The sequence below is a fragment of the Odocoileus virginianus genome, chromosome 13 (assembly GCF_023699985.2).
Source record: "Odocoileus virginianus isolate 20LAN1187 ecotype Illinois chromosome 13, Ovbor_1.2, whole genome shotgun sequence".
Taxonomy (NCBI): Eukaryota; Metazoa; Chordata; class Mammalia; order Artiodactyla; family Cervidae; genus Odocoileus; species Odocoileus virginianus.
Window position 1 is genome coordinate 37,497,803 of NC_069686.1, and position 14,929 is coordinate 37,512,731.

The 14,929-nt window shown below is 40.9% G+C and overlaps 1 protein-coding gene across 1 annotated transcript in view; it reads right to left on the reverse strand.

The window, feature by feature from the left end:
- Positions 1–3,691: 3,691 nt before the first annotated feature.
- Positions 3,692–14,929, reverse strand: part of LYPD6 (LY6/PLAUR domain containing 6) — a 125,090-nt gene continuing 113,852 nt past the window's right edge. The window contains exons 4-5 of the mRNA XM_020880333.2: positions 8,922–9,052; positions 3,692–6,824 (exon numbers count right to left, since the gene is read on the reverse strand). Coding sequence (XP_020735992.1) covers positions 6,657–6,824; positions 8,922–9,052 — 299 coding nt within the window. The 3' untranslated portion in view covers positions 3,692–6,656. The remainder of the gene's footprint in view (positions 6,825–8,921; positions 9,053–14,929) is intronic.

Here is a 14,929-nt window from a genome sequence, read left to right on the forward strand (position 1 = left end):
GTACCTAAGGGTGAGTTCATCTTCTGAGAATTTGAGGCAGTATTTGTCTACTCTATTTGCTCAGTGGGTAGGACCTCTGACCAGGTACCTGGGGACCCTAGTGCAAATCAGATTCCTAGTAGTCCACCTAGGTGGCTTGAAGGTCCTGAGATGGGTGCACAGCAAGGAATTCCCTGTCCCCTTCTCAGAAAATGAAAATGATGAGAGGCCAGATAATTGGACTAGATACTCATGTTGGCTAGTCTCAACACATTCAACTCTAGCCTTGACTAAACACACCATTAGACTTTTCTCCCAGACTTCTCATACTACAAATAAATTTCTGGTAAATTACCTGGCTTTGAGGACAGAGACCTGGGAAGACAGAGACCTTCCTGGGAGGTCTGATTGCACACTGTGTGTTGATCTTGACTGTCTTGCATGGAGGAGGGTGCGTTTCTATATGGTACACTTGGTATTTAGGTCACGCAGGGTCATTAATTAATTAAATATGATAATAAAGCTAGGGATGGGCCCAATCCTTTAAGCACTGAGAAAGACTTTAAAGGTAGGGATACTCCCAGGTCTGAATGTTTCCCGGGGCCAAGCGTGAGTCACGAGTGAGCCCAAATGTGTTCTGTCTGGACCTTTTCAGATACCTCAATGCAAAGCACCGTAAGCATGAGCCCTGTCCTCAAACAACTCGTCTTCACCCAACACCACTGTGTGACACAGCCCCTCGTTGGTCACTCAGGCCTGTGTTATTATTGCTGGGAGAGGCTGGGGTCAAGGCAAAGCTAAACCAATGGGAAGCTAGGAAGCTGGACCAGTAGCCATGGGCCTGTGAACACCAGGGAGAAGGCAGACAGGCTGTGGGGAAGGCAAAGTTCTGGGTGCATACTCCCCATGACCCAGTTAGTGATGTTCCTCTCTAGAGACATTAGTGGTCAGACAGTACATCGCTTTTGAATGCTTCTAAAAAGATGAATGGATGTGTTGAGAGTATGACTTATTTTTAGCCCTTCCTTTTACATCATGGCTATTTCTGATAGTAGTTTTTCCATTTTGCCTAGCTTCAACAGAGTTTCTTTTCACACACACATTTCCCCACATTCACAGAATGATCCTGTCCCTTCCATAAGAAGACTTCTGTGGAGGCCTCAATTTCTAGCCTGAATGTGGCTTTGGAAGCTGGTTGGAACACTTGATGTGCTGAAAACCCTGAGAAAACTGTTTGTGAATAAGTGATTATCTCTAATTTAGATAAATAATCCTGCTTTTTTAGGCCATGATTCTGAAAATGATTATTCCCACTGAACATTTTTTCTTCTCAAGTGAGAATGAACAGTCTATGTTTCTATCAGGTGAGCTTGCTTTTTTGGTTAAAATTTGCTCCCTCTAAATTTATTCTCTGCCCTTCCCTAGGTTGGTAATGACCATCTCACAGCTGAATGAAGGAAGAGGAGACCTCTAAAAGCTGTTCTCCATTACCCATGTCTTAATTACTTTGAGCATCAAAGAAGGAACATTTTGATGAATTTATCTTTTTCTCTAATTCAAACACAAGCAATGTAGCTTTCTCAGAGACTAATGGTCTCGGTTCTTCGGGGTTTTTTTCCCCTCCTGTATACAGAGAAGTGGGCTTCCCTGAAGGCTTAGATGGTAAAAAATCTGCCTGCAATGTGGGAAACCTGGGTTCAGTCTTTGGGTCGGGAAGACCCCCTGTAGGAGGACAGGGCAACCTACTCCAGTATTCTTGTCTGGAGAATCCCATGGACAGAGGAGCCTGGCGGACTATAGTCCACGGGGTTGCCAAGAGCTGGACACGACTGAGCAACTAACACTTCACTTACACATACAATAAAGAGGGCGGATTAGATGTTTTCTAAGTTCCCAGTCATCTCTAACTCTGTGACCTGAGAGATGGCTTTTTAGTGAAAGTGCCAGATAAAGGTAGAGCTGTCACTCACGCCATCCTGGTGACAGGTGTGTGTGGAAGAGGGTCCTGGATCAGGAGTCAGAGTCCTGGTGGTAGAAACTACCAGCTGGGCCTCCCTGAGCTACTCTAGAGCCTTAGCTGTAAAAGCTGCAAGTGAGGTCATGTTGACTAACTGAAGCAATGATTTGTTGGAAGCGCTTTGATGATAAATTAAATATAAAGAATTAGGAGTTGCTATTAAGAGAATAGCAAAAAGTCCCTTTCAGAAACCATTTCTTAGCTTCTGAATTTTAGGTCTTTAGGCAGCTTAAAATATAACTATATAGAGATTCCTCCTCTTACCCACTGACCAACCCCCCCCATCCAGTTTCAACAAATGCAATGGATTGAAATTTGCCAAAGGAAAGAACAAAACAATAGTAATTTGCTAATGGGAAAAGCCGTGATTCTAAAATGAGCTATGGAGAGTAACCCCTGAAAATGAAGGCTTGATTTGAAAGTCACTTTGGAAATCTGCCTTGGTTTTGTAATGTCAAGTTGTAAGTTAGAAATTTTTATGTTCAAAAAATTCAGAGACCTGTTTTTCAGCAGATTCCAGTGGAGAACACACCAGGCTAAAGTCATACTGCCTCATGTTCATGCTTTAGTCCTGTTCCCGAGTTGCTATGCAAGCTTAGAAAACTGGCTGAATCTCTTAAGATCAAGTTCTCCCAGTTACAGTGTGGACTGATAGCAGATGCTCAGAGTTTTCACATATTTCACTCTAGTATGAAAGTTAAAGGTAATTTATTTTAAAATATTTGTGAAAGCCCTTTTGGTATTTCAGATAAAAGTTACCATAATGCAGCTAAGGTACCACATCTGACTTTATATACCTGATATGCCCTGAACATTATTTATAAATAAAATCTTGTAAATGTGTTAGTAAGGGGATATAAAAGGCCTTTATAAAGCAAAGGATCCTTTTTGAAACTCCAAATTGGGTTACCACGTAAATCCATGTTTTCAAAACCAGATTTTCGATAAAAGCAGTCTACCTACAGCATTGTTAACCTTAAACACACAGAGCTATTCACAGAGGCTAGTAATAAGAACTATCTTCATGTGACACCTTAATAAGCACCAACCACATCACCAATCCAGAGCCTAATAGAAAATCTCTAACTTTGGGGAAAACATGTATTTTCTTGGAAATTTCAAAATAAAGGGTGCTAAAGAATAACCACGAATCATAAATGAGCTGGAGTTTTTCAAGGTCATTTTCAATGTCTATCATTTTACTAAGAAAAATGCAATAAAAGTGCTGCATAGCTAAAAATGACATTTTTACTATTTAAATATTTGTTTCCTGTTGCAGAAGATACTGTCAAGGGAAAATGTTTTCTATTGCATCATCACTAATATAATCGACCCCAAGAATAAAATAAAATTTGAAAATAAAGAGTTAATGGGGTAGTACTTAAATATATAGATACACACCTTTTTCTATTTCCTGATTTAACAAAGAAAATGGTCTAGGGAAACTGCAGATCTGATTGAAGGGTATGGTAATCTTTCCTTTGATCTCCTGCAGCACATACATACTGTCTGTATGAAACATTTGGCATGGGTGAATTGTCTTATGTATTTTCATGCATTTAGTTCTTGTCTATACAACTAAGTGAGCTCCCAGAAGGAAGTTCCCTTCAACACTGAGCTGTCAATGCCTTGTACATAACCCGGGTGCCTTAGTCATTGATTGGCATGTGCATTGCAGGGAGGAGCCTGGTGAGATACACTTAAAATCTTTATTCATTGATTTACAATATGTACAATATTTACAAAATTTAGGCATTAAATCCCATATTGACATGAATGCTGTGGGAAGTCTAAAAATAAATAAATGGCACATAGGTTCATATTCACATCTTTGCACTTCATCACCAGCTGTAGGATTTAATGGAAGGTTTAAGGTGGTAGGAAATTCAGATGGATGACTGGTCCTGGACCTTCCACATGAATAGCCCTTCCTTGGCTCCTCGAGGCTGGGGTTGGTGAGCAAACTACTTTCTTTGAAGATAGTGAAATACCAGCCATTCTATAGGCACAAGGGTGCATGAAGCCACACCCAGGTGGAGTTTGCAGTGGCCCCCTGGGTAGCAGATAAGTTTGCACCATTGCGGACCCGGTCCCTCCACATCAGTCAGGAAGACTTCGGAGAGGTGCCTTCTTATGAAGAACTGAGATTTGGACTTTATCTCTTATTCTAAACACATGCAGTACATGGAAGGTGTCAGTGGAGAGTGACCCATGCATGAAAATGTATTTGTAGGTATATACAACATCAAATTGTCATTTTCTTATGGCATCTTCAGATGTAGGATCAACCTGCCTCCTCTTTGATAACAAAAGGAATGAATGAAGAAGCCATACCTCACCCCCCAAAGAAGAAACACTGTCTGGGGTCACACACAAATGACATCCTGTAGAAGCAGGACTAAACAAATTCCACACATAAAATGAAAGAATACCCATGATGTTAGACCTGGAAGTTTTCCTAGGAATGGCAATTCTACCTTTCCTTTCTCTTCCACCTTCCCTTTCTCTTCCATCCTGCCTCATCCCACATAACCTAAACCAGAAGGAAAAGCTTCTTGGAGCCTCAGTACCTTCATCTGTCATCTGTCAAGTGTAAATGCTAGTAGCATTCCTTACCAGGTTCTCACAGGCCTTATATGACCCAACTCACGTAAAGTGCTTAGCCTAGCGTCTGGCACCTAAGAGGTGCTTAGGAAATGTCTTGCCTTCTCTCCCTCTACTTCCCCTACCCCACCTGTAAGCAACATATTGATAACCCTACCAAACTCGGAATGAAGGCCATTTGATGCAATTAAAATGATTTTGTATCAGAGTTTCTGATGTCAGTTCCCATTTGGTCCCTTTGAGGGGGGGTCTCATTTCACGAGTCCAAGACCTCTTCCTGTGCAGGGCCGATGGCCCCCAACAACTGTACTCCCAATCAGTAATGACTCCACCGAAGTCCATGCAAAGATATGCCCTAACCCTGCTGAAAAAGTCGTACCAGTGATGGTCACCACCTGAATACTTCTCGGACAGCACCACTGAGGAAACCATGAGCCAACACATTACTCTTTTTCATAAGTTTTTTCAACACTGGTGCAAGTATTATAGATAACTTTCAACAAACATATATTACAAGCTCTACCACCGTTGAAAAATAGGCATTCCGATTTGATCGTTTTGTTCAGAATAGAGAATCTTTTATGATATATCTTAGTTTCTAGTTATGCCATACAAAAATAAATATTATATAAGTGATTTATAAGGAAGAAGAAAAAATTGTAACTTGAGGTGCCAAAAATATAGGAAGGATGGTGAAAGTTTTACCATTTACTTCGAAAGCAATCATCTCAAAGAAAGAAAAACTTCTCTCTGGGTTTTTGTACTATTCTCATCATGACCCTACTGGCCCACCTGCTTCTCATCCTGGGATATTATGACTTCTTTCCCTATCAATCTGGAGACAACATAATGCAGAACCTTCTCCCTGAAGTCACAGGGGATTTGGAAGAGAAAGAACAAAGGAGGCTCTTGGGCAGTGTAAATTGCAGATGAAAGGTTTGGCAGAGACAATGACTGGGCACTCACAAACGAATCAGTTCCACACATCTTCCTTTCATTCTGAAATCCTTTCTCTGTCTTGATGAGCCATGCCTAAATAGAACCTCATGCTTGGAGGAAATAAGCCCATCTTGCTGTCAGCCACTTTGGATACCTATTAGTCCAAGTAGAATCCAGAATTTCATGGAGCAAAATTAGGTGCCAGTCAAGGCTAATCTCACCAGTTATATGAAGAGATAAACAGCCACCTTATGAATGCTAATCAAGTTGGGAAAAATCCTTTTCCAGCCACCTCTCCTCCCATACAAAAAACCTTATGATCGCCTTTTTATATCCCATGCAGAAAAAAGGGAGTATGATTCCTATCACTGGGAGAAGAATATTGGGACAATTGGACAAACTGCTTACTATTTTTCTAGGGACTTAGATCAGAATTGCCAAGGAAATTGACCATTCATTTGGGAATCAAAGTTTTAAAACTCTAAAGCTATAAGTGAATTCATGGTTGGACCACCTAAATCAGTGGTCATTGACCTTTTTCCTGAAGAACACAGATTTACATGTGTCCCTATAACATATTGGGGCTAGTGGTAAACAATCCACCTGCCAATGAAGGAGACAAGAGACTCAGGTTCAATCCCTGGGTTGCAAAGATCCCCTGGAGTAGGAAATGGCACCCCACTCCAGTATTCTTGCCTAGGAAATTCCAAGGACAGAAGAGCCTGGTGGGTTACAGTCCATGGAGTCACAAAGAGTCAGACACGATGGAGCGACTGAGCACACACATCTCAGAGGGTCCCAGGACTTCTGTGGTTGGTGCATGGATTTCAAATTAAGAGCCCCAGATCTCAGTAAATGAAAACTATTTTTTAGAGGGAAAACAAATGCTTGTGGCATAGAATTCAGGGGTTGTTTGGGGGCAGGCTGCTTTGATGAGGTCCTGAAATGACTACATTGAAGCAATGCTTGTTCCTCGTGGTAAGTAGAAGTGCTTGGTTGTGCAGACATCCGGAGTGCTGTGTTTTCACATATGTGACTACTGTCAGGCCAATGCCTCATGCATGACTATGGACCCTCAAGGCCCCCAGGGATTGCTACTACGGGTGCCTTTGAGCTGCTATAATGTGAGTCCTAGCCACACCCACAAGCAGGACACTATCACGGACATGCAGTGTGGGTGCCCATTCGTCTGATTTATGGGTGATGTTGTGGCAAATGTGGCATCAGTTTCATTTCGGGGGAGCGGCAAGTTACAGATATTTCCTTCACAACAGGAAGTGCAGACCTGAAAGAAAGGAAGAGAAAAAGAAGGGTGATGAGCTGGCAGATGAAGTGGGCAGAGAGTTCTGAAGGAATTGGCTCCCTCACAGCAAGACTCAAATGAAAATTACCTGTTCTGCAAAGGAAACACCAACTCTGCATTTAAGTGGGTGGGATGAAATTTCACCTGGAAGCGTTGTGATCAAAATAAAACCTCCTGCCCAGACTAAACATCTAGGGGTATTCGTTCTGTTTTTCACATCCTACCACGCGGTCCTTATGGGTTTCTCTGGTGGCTCCGATGGCAAAATAATCTGTGTGCAATGCAGGAAACCCGGGTTCAGTCCTGGTGGGGAAGATCCCCTGGAGAAGGGAATGGCAACCCACTCCAGTATTCTAGCCTGGAGAATTCCATGGACTGAGGAGCCTGGTGGGCTACAGTCCACGGGATCGCAAAGAGTCGGACACAACTGAGCACAACAACATGTGGCTATTATACCATTTTACAGCCTTCCAAGGTCTCAGTTATTCCATCTGTGAAATGGGAATTATAAAACTTACCTTTGTCAGAGAGGCTCTCTGACTACTTGAGGAAGCTGTTAAGACAGTAATTAATTTGCCATGTTTTCACAGTGAAAGTGAAATGCCTACAACCTAGTTAATTTAAACTTATTTAATACTTTCATTAGAACTGTCTGCATAATTATCTCCACTCCCATGGGTGAGTTAAAATTTGAAGGGCTTTCATTTATGCAGTTGCTCCTGCTTTATATAGCTTTCTTCATGCAGCATAAGAAAAAAAAAAAAGATTATTGACAGAAATTATTTTAGGCCATGGCTCCCAAAGTACAGTAGCCTCAGCTTCAACTGGGAAGTTACTAGCAATGCAAAATCTCAAACTTCACCCCAAATTGAGCAATTTAGAATCTACATTTGAACAAGATCCCCGAGTGATTCATACACACAGTAATGTTTAAAAAACTCTTTGATGCTTAATATCTTACACAGTTGTTATCTTGCAGAGATCTGAGTTTGGTCACAGGTGACATGGACTGGAAGACATGATGTTGAAGAGAGAAACCAAAGGTCAGAAGTGAGTTTGGATTCTATCTGTCACTAGTTCATCTGAGCACATGAATCACTTCTCTGACCTACAGCTTCCTTCTTGGTAAAGTGTCATTATAATGTCTGAAAGCCAAGCTTAGTTTGGAGTGGGGTAGGGGGGGTATGGTCAAGTAAAACTCTTGGGTTTATGTTTCATATTTCAATTATTATTTATGACCATAATTTCTCAATAAACCAAAAAAAAAAAAATGAATTCCTAGTGTATTTCACAAGTCACTTGAAAACTGAGTGTTGTCCTAGGAGAAAGAAGCCCTCGCTAACAGTGAGAGTGGGGGCTGCCTCCAGCCACCAGGAAGGTAGCCCAATGGGGAGAAGAGAACAGCCTCCAAGGTCAAGGACTGACCTACAAGACACATACAGCCAGCTTGGAATGAACGGCGGGAGAGTCAGGGGTGTTCCCCACTCCAATCATGAGTCTGGCTGCCCTTCTCTGAGTCTTGACATTTTCCTTCAAGGCTGCCTTTGAAGTCTGTTCTACACTGCATGCTTCTGTCCAGAGACCAGATGGAGCTTAAGGAAAGTAAACCCACAGGAAACAGCAGGGTGTCCTGTCACCTGCTCAAATGACTCAGAAGCCAACGTGTTACCGTTAGTCACTCAGTCATGTCCGACACTTTGTGACCCCAGGAGCCAGCAGATAACTTCCAAATCAGCGTCCCGATAAAGATATGAGCTCCACTTTACAGAAAGTCATCAAAGCTAAATTGCTTTGTCCATCCTCAGTTGAATGAACTTAACAATAATTTTCAATACTTACCTGGTGTTGTGTTTACATAATTTATACTGGTTTACAAAATTTATACTGGTTATCCTACACCCTGATATAATATTTTATTCTTTTAGCACCAACATGAAAGGAAGCATCTTTTCATAATGGTATGAAGACAGTCAAAAGTCAGCCTACATGGGGGAGTAGGCTCATGGAGCTCATGGGCCCTAGTGGGCATCTGGAGAGGAGGAAGTCTATGGTGTCCCATCATTTGCTTTGTTGCCAGACCTTGTGGCCTTCATGCTCGGAGTCTCTGCAGCCAGTGGACAAGCAGTCTTCCAGCGGAACACAGCGCTTGGTGACAGAGATGCTGTTTCCTGTGACTTCCATGGTGTGCTGAGTGTAGCAGTATCTAGTCTCTGTCAATAGGGAAAACATGTTTTAATTGAGATGGGAAACAGCCCAACCTGGATGAAAACGAAACAACAGGAGTGTTGACACTAAGATCTAATGGCACCCTGAACATACACTGTGTTAAGTTGATATCCAATCCCAAGATCTCCTTGGAGAGATCCACTTCGCTGTGATAGAAGGAGACCTTCTGAATAACACTGCTCTCTGCCCAAAAAATCCCCATAAACCAAGACCTAGCAGTATCACTCTTTGTCTTCCAACAAATTTTGTCACTGACAAATTTTGCCACGGTACTGATTTTTATTTTTAGGGCATGAGAGGTTTGGAGGAATGATTTAGGATGTGGAAATCATACAGTTTTCAGGAAGATGAAGGGGTGAAAATTACGAAGAACACGAGGTTAAAAGAAAAAAAAGTGAGACAGGTAATGAAGATCTTCAAGGAAAGAAAAGACTATAGCACAGACTGGTGTGTGTGTGTGCATCCAAGCGTGTGTATAAGACTGGGAAACAGCTATTCCCAATTAAGACAGTATGATTAAAAACAGATTCATTGTATCTGGAGAAAATGACTTCATCCAAAAGAAAGAACTTCTAGCCTATGAGCATAGTTGAATCCAACAATTCATGACAGGAGAAAACTAATCCAGCAATAAGAGTCATCTCTCCCCAGGGTGATTTCAGTTTCTTTCCAAAAAGGCAAATGGACACCAGGAAGTGAGTTTCCAGAGTCCCTCTGAGCTCGCTGCTGCTGCTGCTGCTAAGTCGCTTCAGTCGTGTCTGACTCTGTGCAACCCCACAGACGGCAGCCCACCAGGCTTCCCCGTCCCTGGGCTTCTCCAGGCAAGAACACTGGAGTGGGTTGCCATTTCCTTCTCCAATGCATGAAAGTGAAAAGTGAAAGTGAAGTCGCTCAGTTGTGTCTGACTCTTCGAGACCCCATGGACTGCAGCCTACCAGGCTCCTCCGTCCATGAGATTTTCCAGGCAAGAGCTTAGGAGTCTGAAAACATGAGATTTCCTCCAAAATTCCATGGAGAATTTTTTAACTTGCAATTTAAAGAATAAAGAAAAATGACTTTGTCATGTAATTCTTTAAGGCCTCTAGGCGGTGTTGAGCTTTCTAAGCCTGGGATTTAGGAGAATGTTCCTGCTTCACTGTCAGACTGAAAAAAAATAGTAACAACTCTTAAGAAATGCCACCGAGCTGTTTTTCATCCACATCTTGGATCCAACTTTGCATGCTTTATACATTTTGGATATTTAGTGGCTAAAATAGAATTATGACCTTCTGTGATATTATTTATTAGGCAATAAAAATTCCCCTCACCAAAGTACTAAAGTCAAGAGAAGAAAGCTGAAGAATTTTAGGTCCAGAGAATGAGCTAATACCACACTGACATATTCTGGGAGTCATGAAAATCAGGGGTTTAATATTCTTCCCAGACACCCTCACCCAACAGAATCTGAGTGGCCTGATTGAGTCTTGCTAAGGGTAAAAACGTGTCCAACGTTGGTGTGGGTACCTGTATTGAGTCTGTGTCAATGCCCTCCCCCAAGGGCTGTTCTCACACTGCACCCAACCAGGATTTCATCATTTGGGACCAGGTCAGGGAAGTTCCTAGTCCCAGGTCAGGGGAGCTCGGGATCTGGGGGCTCTTTGGAGTAGGTAAAAGTAAGGTCACCCTATGAGCTCACAAGAAAACCTGCAAGTTTTGCACCTGGCAATGGTTCTCCCAAAGTTCTAAAATATTTTAAAATTGGAATGGTTGCTTTTCTGATGAAGAGGAGGTGGCATGATGTTTTACTTAGTTTTTAAGCCTTTAGCAGTGTTTAACAAATGGAAGCCAGTGCCCTGAGAGGTTTACCGCATATTCCAAAGAGGACTGGCTTACTTTAGTACCAGACTTGGATGTTTATGGCCATGTTAATAGATGCCTTTCTCAGCCCCAACCCCAACTTTTAGACATTCAAGAAAGCAATAAAAACAGCAATGTTCTTATCTTCTGTCTCTTCTTCCCTCAGACAACCAGGAGCTGCCAGAGGTTTTATTGCTCCAAATGTAAATCTGAGCAGATAAGATCATACATTTATGGAATAAGTAAATCATTACATGGTTTCAGTTTGGAAAAATTAGGTTTTGTCCCTCAAATATTGAATTACCTTGCTTTAAGGAAGCCTTAAAATAACAATGGGTAAACTTCATATGACTACTTTTTGTTCATATTTTTGTATCTATAACAAACTCTCTTTTAATTTATTAACTTGAATAATTAAATGAAAGTAGAGACAATTGATGAACCTATTTGTTTTTTCAGGACAATATGCAAAAGCCCAATATGTAATAAGCCAATTCTTGCCATTCTGTGGGGAAAATGGTGATCAATGATGATACTGGTTAAATTTTTTTCTTACATGTCACCAAGTCCAATCTATAAAACAAAGATACATTGAGAACACTCCATTACTTGCAGTCATAGAGACCTCAGATCTGAAGTGTGAATCCCTTGGAAATATCCATTCTTAAACCACAAAATCCAAGGTGAATTGTGAAATGTTAATGTGGAAAAGGATTCGGGAGTTAAATAAGTATTGGAAATGCTCAAAATTGAACAGCTTTCTTTAGTGGATAACTTATGAAAGCCTTGAATTCATATTGCTGTCTCCAAGGAGGGCGGGCTGGGCAAGCAGGCAGAATTTCCCAAGCAGAACTAGGTGGACCACATGTGACTTATCACTGGACGGTAGGATTGATAAAAATTCAGCCCCGGAGCCCTGCTCTCTATGCATTTTGAATAATCCTTGGGTTAGTAATGAGGTTATATGAGAATCAAGCCTGCTGATAACTTCACACTAAAAGGATTTCAAAGACTTTTATCTAAAAGATAAAAGATGGATTTGAATTTCTACCAGGTTAGTTTCAGCCTCTAAAATCTCATATTCCACAACTGCATGGAATTCCCAGAGGTGGTGAAACAAAAGTCTTTTACCATGATACTCACATAAAATCAGAACTGGGTAAGAGAGCTTGCTCAACTATTGAAAAACAAAATATAATTTTTATGAAATTCACACACACACAGTTTCTTACAGTAGCATAAAGTTGGGTTATGGATTTTAGTACACGCTGCCCATCCATTTCTTTAATTTTACATTTAATGTAATTATTTATATGGTAGCACTTAATTCTGCCATTTTAATTTTTATTTTCTGTTTGTTCTGCTTTGTGTTTGCTTGTTTGTTCTGTCTATTTTCTTTTTCCTTCACTCCTGTGAACATTTTCTAGAATTCCATTTTTATTTTTCTACAGTGTTTTTGGATGCATCTCTTTTTATAGTTTTTTTTTTTTAAGTGGTTGCTCAGGTATTGTTACATGCATAACTTATCACAGTCTGCTGGCATCATTTTATCAGTTCAAGTGAAGCATAGCAATCTTCCCTCTGTTCATGTCTTACTACCCTCTCTTGTTTGCAATATAATTGTCTTCAATAATCCCTTACATACATTTAGAACCACATTAGATAGCACTACAAATTTTGCTTCAACCATCAAACATAATTTAGAAAACTCAAGAGTAGAAGTATGGTCACATCATACTATCAAAGACATATTTTCGCTTACCATGTTTTTCCTTCTTTTCTGATATTCCAACCTTCCTTCTTTCATCCTTTCTTTCTGTATAGGGAACTTACTTCGGCCATTCCTTTAGAGTAGGTCTGCTGGTGAAAAAGTCTCTTTGTTTTCTTTCATCTGAGAATGTCTTATTTCCCCTTTCTTTTCCCAAACAAAATTTTCTCTGGATATGGGATTTTGCATTATTTTTTTTCTGACGCCTGAAACATGTTGTGCCATTTCCTTCCATCCTTAATGGTTTCTGATGAGAACTTCTGTCAAATAATTTTTCTCCTACACAGTGTTTTTTTTTTCTTTTCATCTTTCAGTAGTTTTCTTTGTTTTTAGTTCCAGAAGTTTGACTGTTGTATCTTTGTGTAGATTTCTTTAGTTTTATCCTCTTCGGGATTCACTCAACTTCTCAAATCTGCAGGATTTCATCTTTAGCCAAATTTGGAAAGTTTCATCCATAACTTCTTTGAGTACTTTTTTTAGCTCTGCCCTTTTCCTACCTTTCTGAGACTCCAATAACACACTGTTAAATCTTTTGTTATACTCCTGCAGATCCCTGAGGCTCTGTTTGGGGAGGGAATTTTTGTTTTTTCTCTCTTTGTTGTTCAGAATTTGGTAATTTCTATTTTTCTACCTTCCAGTTCACTGATTCTTTCCTCTATCTCTTCCATTCTACTGATGAGCTCATCCACTGTGTTTTAATTTCAGCTACAGTATTAACAGTTTTGAAATTTCCATTTGGTTCTTCTTTATATTTTCTATTTTTTTTTTTTTGGCTGATATTTTATTTCTCATTTGTTTCAAGTGTGTTTGTATTTGTTCACTGAAACATTTTTGCTATGGTTACTTTAAATCTTTATTAGCTAATTCAAACATCTTTGTAGCTATCTCATTGCTTAGTTCAGTTCAGTCGCTCAGTCCTGTCTAACTCTTTGTGACCCCATGGACTGCAGCACACCAGACTTCCCTGTCCATCACCAATTCCGGGAGCCTACTCAAATTCATGTCCATCATGTTGGTGATGCCATCCAACCATCTCATCCTCTGTCGTCCCCTTTTCTTCCTGCCTTCAATCTTTCCCAGCATCAGGGTCTTTTCCAATGAGTCAGTTTTTCACATCAGGTGGCCAAAGTATTGGAGTTTCAGCTTCAGCATCAGTCCTTCCAATGAATATTCAGGATTGATTTCTTTTAGGATGAACTGGTCGGATCTCCTTGCAGTCCAAGGGACTCTCAAGAGTTTTCTCCAACATCACAATTCAAAAGCATCAATTCTTCATCACTCAGCTTTCTTTATAGTCCACCTCTCACATCCATACATGACTACTGGAAAAATCATAGCTTTGACTAGACAGAACTTTGTTGGTAAAGTAACGTCTCTGCTTTTTAATATGCTGTCTAAGTTGGTCATAGCTTTTCTTCCAAGGAGCAAACATCTTTTAATTTCATGGATGCAGTTGCCATCTGCAGAGATTTTGGAGCACAAAAAAATAAAGTCTCTCACTGTTTTCATTGTTTCCCCATCTATTTGCCATGAAGTGATGGGACTTGATGTTAGTACCTATTAATTGTCATTTTTCATTCTGTTTGAGATCTTCCTGGTATGACAAGAGATTTTTTATTGAAACCTGGACATTTTGGTATTATGTTATAACATTTCAGATCTTATTTAAACCTTCTGTTTTAGCTAACTTCTTCTGACTCAGTTCCAGTAGGGGGATGGGGTCTGCAGCCTCATTACTGCTAGGTAGCAGTCAAGTCCAGGTCCCCTACTGTCTCCTTTCACAACTGGGAGTGCTCTCCTCATTACTTCTGGGTGGGATTTCCAGCTCCCCACTAGGTCTCCTATGATACCTTCTTGGCTAAGAGTGGTAGGAGTGCCTTGTTAATGAGTCCCACATGGTCTCAACTGATGCCGCTCTACTAATGGGAGTCTGTGGCCTTATTACCACACACTCCCTAGTGGAGTCCTGACTCTCCACTTGGCCTCCTCTGACACAGTCCCAGCAGGGACTGGGGGGAAGAACAACATCATTACTGTTGGATAAAGGTAGAAGTTCAGGTCCCAGACATGGTCTGTACTGACACCATGGGGAAGGCCTCATTACCACCCAGGGGGAATCTCAGCATCTCAGGAGAGGTTAGTATGTCTCATTACAGCTTGTTCAGGGTGGAAGTCTAAGCCTTTGTTAGTATGGGGGTGGTGGTAGCCTACAATTGCTTTCTGTGGTATTTGGCTGGAGTGGTTATTGTCTAGATTT